This window comes from Marmota marmota, unplaced genomic scaffold, assembly GCF_001458135.2.
Source record: "Marmota marmota marmota unplaced genomic scaffold, marMar, whole genome shotgun sequence".
Lineage (NCBI taxonomy): Eukaryota > Metazoa > Chordata > Mammalia > Rodentia > Sciuridae > Marmota > Marmota marmota.
In genome coordinates, this window is record NW_026000221.1 from 855,927 (window position 1) to 865,754 (window position 9,828).

Sequence of the window (9,828 nt, forward strand, 5' to 3'; positions counted from 1 at the left end):
GCAGGCACCGGGCACGTGCACGCTGGTCTGCGCGAGCGTGCGCATCCGCGCACCCGCGCTGCCTCTGCGGCGTGGAGCTCCCCTTGACCCCGCACCTCAGAAAGCTCTTTACAGCCCAGCAGGTGGCGCCCCAAACCACTTTCCTATCTCACAGTCCACTGCTTGTCTCAGACCTGTGGGGTCCCCTTTCCCCGGCCAGGTCACGGGCGGGAGACGGAGAAGCCAAGGTCTCAGGTGGTCAGCTTCGTGGGCTAAGCGTACTAGACTCCACCGAGTGAAGAGCAGCCTGGAAATCTGAAGCCCATCTGCCTCTGCCCCCCCCCCCCCNACAGCCTGGCTCCTGGTTTTGGTTTAAAAAAAAAAAAAAAAGTTCTTGGTGTGATGTGGGAGTAGGGTGGGGTGCTCTGGGGCTGCCCGGAGGTCCCTCGGAGAGCCTCTTTCAGGGTGGGAGAGGAGCGGTCGCTTTCCTATTTTTGTTTAAAAATACATAAAACATGCGACATCCACGCAGACACCAGACGGGAGGGGCAGGAAGGGGCAACACTGGTGAGGAGAGACTCTCAGCCACAGCTGCAGCCCCAGCCCCAGCCGGGTTCACGCCCCAGGGTTGGACGCGGGCAGGTAGGACAGACAGACAGACACAAACACAGGCTCTGAGAGGGCTCCTCAGAGCAGAAGGAAGATCTCGTGTTTTGGGGGACGGGGTAGAGGGACAGCCCTGGTTCTGGGGGGCGGGCAGGGACAAGGAAAGAATTGTGCTGCTGGTGGGGGGCCGTTCTGGACCCTTACGCCTCTGGCTCATACTCCTGATATTCCTCCTGCATCAGAGAGTTGGGGGTGGAGTAGAGAAGAGCAAATGGGAGAAGGGGTTGGAGACCAAGTGGCCAAACTTTGGCCCCCAGATCCCCAACCCTCGAGGAGGAACAATGCATGCGCCTCCCCCTGGCCAAGGGAGGAACCCCAAGTAGGGGATAACTGGGTAGTCCTAGGCAGGGGTTGCCTGGAGCTCAATGCTAGGCCCCATCTGACCTCCCCTCCCTGCTCCCACCTCCTGCAGCCTGGGTTCTAAAAGAGGCAAAGGCTGAAGCCCCCTGGCCCAACCTTATCATGCCAGTAACCACCCACCCCAGTTAGGGATGGCAGCAATCATCCTGGATGCCCAAGGCCCCGCCTGACCCTATCACCCCCTCACCTGAGGTGGTTCCTCATAATTCTCCCCCTCTGGCTCCATCAGGGGCTCAATCAGCGGCTCCTCAGCAGCTTCTTGGGCCACTTCCTCTGGCTGAGGGCAGAAAAGGGTAGGGCTGGTGAGGGCAGCCAGGAGACCCCTAAAATCCTATGCTGGAAGAATGGGGAAGGCTACGTGGGGTTGGCAGTGCAAGGAGAATTTTTAATTAAATTGTTTATTTGGAGCAACTTAGAAGTAGGGTGGAGGTGTGAAGGGTGAAATCCCTTCAAATCCTGCCTTGAAGCTGAGAGTGTGGAGGGGGTGCTAGACTCTCTGCACCCCTCCCTCCAGCACTTGGCAGCCTCTTCCATATCTATCATTTGGACTGGGTGGGGTAGGGGGATAGACAGCACACCAAGTCACCCATTTATCCCTAGCTCCTTTGTGTCTGGCTCTGAGCCAGATGGGGAACTCAGACAGAACCCTGGAGACTCCCCTCCAGGGTAGAAGGGAGATGGAGACTCAGGGACAGGGCTAAATAGGGGCTCTGAGCCATTCCCCTGCCACCTTCCATCATCCCTCCCCCAGGGCCAAGCTTGGCCTGATTTCTTCGCTGTTGCTATTTTAAGATAAGCTGGAAGCAACAGCTCATGGTGTTGCTTGGATGTGTGAGCTAAGACTCTCCCCTCCCCCCTGCATCTGCTGCCCAGATGGGCACAGACCAGCGGGAATGCATGTGGGGGGCTGCTAGGCACATGGCTGGCCTCCTGCAGGTGAGTACATGTATGTGCACACACAACAACTGAGGGAACCTGTGTGGCTTTACAAAACCCTATGTGGGCTAGCACACAGCTGGGACCCTCAGTTGGCCCTGAGATATTGGCACTCTAATTGCTCTAGCACTATCTAGGTGGCTTCACTCCTTTCTAGTACCTGTTTAGGTGGACCCTGTGGGTATATGAGGTTTTAGATCCTGACCTGGCTTATTCTTCCTATTGTAGAGATGGGTATACCAAGGCCCAGGAGGTAGGGAAATGTTAGTTTGCCCCAAGTTACCCAGCTCTGACCAGAAAGAATCCAGGTGAAAACTACAGTTTTAAAAATACCAGGGCTGGGGATNAAAAAAAAAAAAAAAAAAAAAAAAGAATGAATGAAGAATGACGGCACCTCTAAGAGCAGGGCTAGATCTCAAGAACTTCTCGTTGAATGAAAGAAGCCAGATACAGAAGAGCATGCACTTTATGATACTGAAGTGGAGTTTAAAAACACCACAACTAATTTGTGGTGACAGAAGTCAGGAAGTGTGAACCCCTGGAGGGGGTTAGGTAGGGCCAGGACTGGGGTAAGATAAGTGAGGTGCATAGGGTGAGTGTTAGGGAGGCACTCGCTCCCAGAATCCTGCAAAGGAGACCCTATGTGTGAGTGCCCCCACACCTCCCTTGCCTCACCCTAGTCTCAGCCGTAGGGGTAGGGACTTGGAAGGGAGCACAATAGGAGGGGCTGGGGGTGCTGATATTCTGTGTCTTGAGCTGGCTGCTGATCATTATGGGGACATTCCTTTTCTGAAAATTTCATGGAGCTGCATGTATGTTGTTCTTCAATAAAAAGTCATTTAAGGGCTGGGGGTTTAGCTCAGTGGTAGAGCATATGTGTTCAGCATTAGTGAGGCCCTGGTTTTGATCCCCTGTACCCCCCGCCCCAGTCACATAAAAACACATCCCAGCCTGGCCTCACTAGCGATTTGGAATTAGACAAGTCATTTCACCTCTAATCACAGCAGCCTGGGGTGGGAAGGAGGATGCCGTGTGCCTTGAAGGAATACGGCGAGGACTTCATGGTCACGTAGGAAAAGCATGTTGGAAGCTGGAGACTCAGAAATGCTGACCCTGAGCTTAAACAGGTTCCCCCACCCCAGGGAGCCTCAAAGAGCTGCTGTTTGGATCATGACCCTGATCTTCACCTCCCTGAGAAAGCAGCCTTGATGTGTCCACAGACACCAGTGGGAGAAAGGTGGCTGGAGAGATGATTCTGTGCAAAGACCTTTCACAAAAAGCCTAGAGGCCAACAGGTCAGGCCCCCATCTGCCTCTCTCTGCACCTCAGCACCCAGCACACACCCTGGTCCTGGGCCAGCACCTGAGCGTATCCTCCCAACCACCTCATAAAGGAAGTGGGCAGGAACTGGGATGTTGGGCAAGTCCCTTCACCTTTCTGAGTCTCAGTTCCTCCAGCTATAAAATGGGCTAGTTTGGTACCTTCCTCAAAGGGACATGGTGAAGATTTGGTAAGTCACTCCGTGTTAATGTCTAGTGATCAATGAATGGGAGCAATTAGTGCTAACATAATTATTGGAAATGGGACATGAGTTCCCATTTACAGCTGGTAAATGCAGGGAAAGAACTTGAAACTTGAACTTCTGAGCTAAGACCCAGACTTCTAACAGAGGAAGGAACCAACTGTGCAAAATGTCTGGAGTCGGGGGTGTATGGGGTCTCCCCAGCCCGATGGGTATGGTCACAGAATACATACTGATCACCCAGCCCAACACTGAACAAAGAGCCCGACGCCTACAGCCACGGATACACAGGGGCACCCACAGGAGGGATGTAGGTATACACGTGGTTAGGACCACAGGGCACACTGTCATGGGCACACTTCTCTGCACACCTGTGATGCCATGATCTCCTGCAGGTAGACAGCCACTGTTTACCTGACCATGACTGGGCACTTGCTGTATGGAAGCCAGGCTCTCTTTATCTCAATGGTTCTCAAAGTGTGGTCCTTAAAACTGTAGCATCAGCATCAAGGGCAAATTCTCGGGCCCCACCTCAGATCTACTGAACCAGAAATTCTAGAGATGGGGCCAACCCTATGTATTTTCATCTGGCCTCCTATGATTCTGTGCATGTTTGAGTTTAAGAATCTCTGATCTATATTATCCCAAATTTACCTAAGAGTACTATTGGGTTTGTTTTCCATGTTGCAGGCAGATAATGAGGCTCAGAGATATGATAGGACCCATCCAGGGCCACAGAGCCTGGAAGTAGTGGATCTGGGATTTGAACCCAGTTCCACGGGGCTCAGGAGCTCACCACTCTTTCCTTATGGGGTGTCTTAATGAAGTCTTCTGTCTCCATTCATACACGAGTAGCCACCACCACTCTACTGAGGAAGCATATGTGCACAAATGTGTGACAGACAGGTCATACCACTCTGACGCCATCATGGCTCACACTTGCCTCACTGCTTCTATCTGCCTGAAATATAATTCCTGCACATCTTCTTTCTCCTCCCTTGGGTGCCAGCTCAAACGTCATCTTCTCAGAGATATTGAGAAGATATCTTCCCTCCTCAAGTAGCCCTCTCTTCTCTTGATTCTATATCATCACCCACATCATCTTTTCTTTTTCCTTGTGGAGGTACTGGGGATTTAACCAGGGTCAATTTACCATGAGCTACATCCATTATTTCAAGACAGGTTCTCACTAAGTTGCTTAGGGCCTCACTAGGTTGCTGAGGCTGGCCTTGAACTTGTGATCCTTCTATCTCAGCCTGCTGAACTGTTGGGATTACAGGCATGTGCCATCCATGTTGTCTTTTCTTCATAGCACTTATCCTGTCTGAAATCACCTTATTTATGGACTTGGGTTTTACTGTCTTCTCCTGCTACAACATCAGCTGCACAAATGGAGGAACCCTTTCACATGGGAACCTCTAGAACAATTCCATGGATTTTTGTTCCATGAAAAGAAATGAATGAACAGTCAGTGGCCCAGGCAGATGTAGCCAGAAGTGGTCTGGATCACACTGGCAAGCAGGGGACACCCAGCCAGCTACATCCATGGATGCAGTGCACCCATGTAGACCTTCGGACTTCATTCCTAGCTGAGCCTAGTGTAGTCTTACAGAACAGGAGACAAAGACACTTGTTCCCCAGGTTAGCAGGGGCAAAGGGGAACGTGGTGGTGGGTTTATTTGTGTGCCTTGTGTGTGTGAGAGAGAAAGAGAAAGAGAGAGAGGGGGGGCGGGGGGAGGGAGGATCACTCACCTTCAGGTCCGTGGGGAACTCCTCCTTCTTCACCAGGCCTGTGGCTGCTGCGATGTTCCCAGCCCCAGAGAACACAGCTCCTCCCAGATGTGATGCCTGCTCCTTGGTTTTCTCAGCCACTGGAGCAGGGAGGGGGTGAGGAAGGGATTTGGGGGCCAGGGTGAAGGAGGCATAGATGTCCCCACACAATATCCCAGGGCATGCCCTTCCCAGGGAGCACCCCTCACAGAAGCTTTGGGAGTCCCCTCCTGCCCTCTGTACCCCAGCCAGATCACAGGCTGGGTGAGGGAAGGGGCTGTGCCAGAGCTGGATGGGTACCTGAGGCCACACCTTGTACCACCCCCTCTCGGGTCTTGTTTCCTGCAGGGAGGAAAAAGAACACATTTAAGGAGTCTCAATGAGAAAACAGAAGCCAGCAGAGCACATGGTGGACAGGGGGACCCAGGTGATAGAGAGTACCTCCATCCCACTATTTGCTTTCTTGGGTCCCCATTTCCCCCATGCTAACCACACTGAGCCCTCCATACCTACTTTCTCAGGTTTCCCAGTCCCACCTCACTTCCACCACCTTCCCAGGGGATGTTGGTTGAGTGCCAGCACTGTGGAAAGCATGTGACTTGCACCCTTTCATGCATTACTCTCCCTAGCCCTGGGAGGGGGATGCTGTTGTCCCTATTTCACAAGATGGGAACGAATTTAGTCAGGGCCCTGTAACCAATAAGTGACTGAGTCCTATGGGCCTTTCTGACTCTAAAACTCCTGCTACCCACTCTGTTCTGTAAATATTTTAGCCCAGGATGGAGGCAGGTGGAGCTGGGGGACTATGAGTTTTGAAAAGTGTCCCTGGTACCCCTGATGTAAGACTGCTCATGTTCCACTGCCTCCAACTCCATTTCTTCTAGACTCTTTCTTCCTATCAAGGGTCAAAGCCCTCCTTCTGGCCAAAATGGGGAGTCTTAGGCGCAGGGTGGTTCTAAAGGTGATATGCATATTGTGACTGGCCGTGCCTTCCCAGGAGGGTAGCAACTTGGTCACATCAAAATAGCGGGTGGGCACTGGGAAAGGTAAGAAGGCCTGATCTGCTGCAAGGGTCCTACAGGGAGAGAGTGGGGTGTGTTTCATGCTGAGAATTTAGCAACCCAGACAACCACTGATAAATTCAGAAATGGGCATCTGGGCAGGCTGAGGCATGTGGGGAGAGGAGCAGGGGTCCACATGGGAAGACGGGTTCTCAGGGCTAAGGTCCTCTGGAATCAGGAGATGCAGAGCATGGGCTACATGCCCACCCCTCATTCCTCCCACAAGTGCCTGGTTTGCACATGCTCTGAGCCAGGCAGTGGGCTAGCGGCTCACTGTCTGAGGAAGTAAGAGAAGAGCATGTTCAATTTCTGAACCTCAAGTAGTGGTGAGAGGGTCTCCAGCCTCCAGGGGTTGTGTGAAGTGGGAGGGGACACTACCTGGACCTTGAGAAATGAATGAACAGGTGGATATTCAGGAAGGAGATTGGAGAGAGTGATCCAGGCTCAGGGAACCATGCAGGCAAGACTCAGGGAGGCATGATTTAGTCCTCATGCTAGGAGCAATGGGTATGGTGAGAGGCAAAGCTAGAAAGGTAAACTGAGGCAGGATAATGAAGAGCATTGGGATGCCAGGTGCCAGGGAGCTGAGCTGAGGCTTTAATGTGTGAGGACTGGGCTTCATGGGGGGCTTCTGGGCAGGGGGAGGAACAGAAGTTACCAATCTAAGAAGAAGGGCAGCATGGCTTGGGGGGATGTCTATTTGCAGAGAGAATAGTGCGAGGGGTCAATAGGAGTGAAAGGACTGGGGAAGAGGCAGAAGGGAGGCCAGGGCTCAAGCCTTTTCCTTGTCTCCGTCGCCACTGCCACACTCATTTGGTGGCTACCCTACTTCTTAGTGGGCTTCCCTGTAATTTGTTCCATCCCCAGGGGCCTGAGAGGCCTTTCTAATCTGAAGTCAGATCATGTCAGTCTCTTGCTTACAATCTCCCCCCACACTTACAATTAACCACCAGGCCACCTCCCCAGGCCTTTTTAATATTTTATTTAGGGACAGAGTCTCTAAATAAAAGTTGCTTAGGGGCTCACTGCTGAGGCTGGCTTTGAACTCATAATCTTTTCCTGCCTCAGCCTCCTGAGCCACTGGGATTACAGGCGTGCTCCAAGATGCACGGTGTCTTGGTCCTCTCTTGAACTGACTCTCATCCACAAACTTGACCTTATCTCCTATCACTGCTTCTTGCCCTTGGCTTTCCAGACCATCCCACTTGCCTTTTCTGCCTCCCCTCCACTTGGCTCTTTATTATGAAGGGCTCAGCTCAAATGTCATCTCCTCTTTTTATCTTATCCAAAAAATGAACCTAACCAGGTGTGTGGTAGCACATGTGTATAATCCCAGCTACCTGGGAGGCTGAGGCAAGAGGATTGCAAGTTTGAGGCTGGCCTTTGTAATTTAGCAAGACCTTGTCTCAAAAAATTGAAAGGGTCGGGGTGAAGTTCAATGATAGAGTGCCCTTGGGTTCAATCTAGTACTGAAAGAAGAAAAAAATTCCCCATTTCTGCCTTTGGATATCAAAAATTCCACTACTGAAATGCTCTTTATCCCCATCAAGACATAATAAATCCCCAGCATCCACACAATGCCTGTCACATAGTAGGTGGTCACTAAATAGTTTTAAGATTAGCACAATCCAAATCTGCCATGACTTTGGGCAAATTATCAACCCCTTTGAGCCTGAACAGGGGATAATTATACCTGCTTCCCACAAGCAAGTCCTGAATCACCATCTGGGCTAAGAAAATCAGCAAACATCAATTTCCAGCCTTTCCTCTCTTTATGCAAATGACTCTAAAGCTCCTTTTACACTTAGGGTGAAGATTTTAAGCACTTGGACTTTTTCCTGACTCCATCTGGCAGCTGCAAGGAGGGTGGACAGGTGGAGAGATGGCAATGGTGAACCCATAGGCACTGGGAAGCAGGGGGAGCCACTTGGCCCTGGAGGCAGGTGGAGAGAGCCCATACTAATACAGGAAGGAGAGTCCAAAGAGGAGGGATGGGGCTTCCCAGTCTATCAAAGTAGGTTCAAACCCCAGCTTCAGGTTTTACCAGTTGTGTGACCTTGGGCAAGATAATTAGATAGCCGGGAGCCCCAGTTTTCCCCATCAGTGGAATGGGCTGGGAGTGTTAAATGAGGTATAGGGTCTTTTGTTATTTCACACGGTGCTTGGCCTAGAGTAGGGGTTCAACACCAGGTAGCTTGTTATGAATAACAAACAAGAATAAGAAAAAGGAGGCTCTCTGCTTTCTCTGATTTAATCACTGCATTGGCCCCCTGGATTTTCAGCTGAATCCTTGCTTCATCACATGGCACTCCCTGACTCCATTGGTCTGTCACTGACCCAGGCTTCAATGGGCAAGCTGTGTCCCCAGTGACCCCTGCTGACCCGCCCCATCTGCTGACTCATATTCCTCTGCCCAGAACCCCTACTCCCTCCGAGGACTCTGTCCTCCTCCCCTTGGGGGACACCCGAAACCCCGCCCCTCGCCCACCGACGTAGAGGACTCCCTCCTTGGTCTTCTCTGCTGCCTCGGTGACCCCCTGCTTGGTTTTCTCGGCTGCGGCCACGACGCCCTCCTTGGCCATGGACAGGCCCTTCATGAACACGTCCATCCTGGCGGCCTGGGGAGGACGAACACACAGGAACCGGTGCTCTGGCTCTGCATCCTCACTCCAGCCCCTCCCAAGGGACGCAGGTGTCCCCTCCTCTCCCTCCCTGAGACCAGGGCGCCCTTCTGGTCCCGTATCCTCTCCCACTTCGTCCCAGTCCCCCGTGCGAGGCCTCAGGGCCTCGGTGAGTCCTAGCGTCCTTGAAACCCGGGGACGCGGGAGGAGCCACCGCCTCGGTTATCCGGAGCCCTGCAAGCTGCAGCCCCGCGGAACCGGGATGCTGCGCTCGGCGGCGCGAAGACTCGGGACCTGCCTATACACACAAGACAGTGAGTGACACGGTCACATGCACACAAACATACCACGGACACGCTCACGTGCACATTCAGGACATGTAGACGCTCAAACGCGCACGGACCCCCCTCACACACGGTCGCGGACGCATGTCCACACGGCCACCCAGACAGTTTCAGAGAAGACCCGTCCCCCAGGGTACGTCCACACCAGCCCACCGGTGACCGCCGCACGATCTCCATTTTCCACCCCGTTCCCCATCTCCAGCCCCAGTGAAGAGTCCATCCTTCCTCATCCCACCCGAGGCTCCTCTCCATTCCGGTTCCACTCCCCGGCGCGCGGCCGCCTCACCTGGTTGCAGGGCCCGGGCTGGGGTTGGAGCGGCGGCTGCGGAGGCTGCTGCTAGCAGACGCGGGGGCTCGGCTAGGCCGGGCTGGGGTGGGCTCGGGGCCAGTGGGGGTTCTGGCCGCGATCAGGAGCTACAGTCACGGACCCTGAGCAGGGGCGCAGCGGTGCCCGGGTCTTGGGTGCGTTGCCACCACGGGTGCTCCTAGCGCCCTGCTAGCTCGCGCGCTCCGGCTCCGGCGCTGCGGCAGCTCTGAGCTCAGCGCCCCCCACCGGCGGCCGCGCCGCC

The 9,828-nt window shown here is 53.4% G+C and overlaps 1 protein-coding gene across 2 annotated transcripts; it reads right to left on the reverse strand.

Moving 5' to 3' along the window:
- Positions 1-349: 349 nt before the first annotated feature.
- On the reverse strand, positions 350-9,828 carry Sncb (synuclein beta). Of its 2 annotated transcripts, none has more exons than XM_048792032.1 (6): positions 9,546-9,828; positions 8,783-8,912; positions 5,546-5,575; positions 5,216-5,334; positions 1,193-1,282; positions 350-818 (listed from the first exon to the last, which is right to left on the reverse strand). In XM_048792032.1, exons 2-6 carry the CDS (start codon positions 8,901-8,903, stop codon positions 786-788), a joined length of 393 nt encoding a protein of 130 aa, XP_048647989.1. In that variant the 5' UTR covers positions 8,904-8,912; positions 9,546-9,828; the 3' UTR covers positions 350-785. The 2 variants fall into 2 exon arrangements, with proteins under 2 accessions (XP_048647989.1, XP_015343931.1); XM_015488445.2 differs by having other exon boundaries at positions 5,534-5,575; positions 9,546-9,822.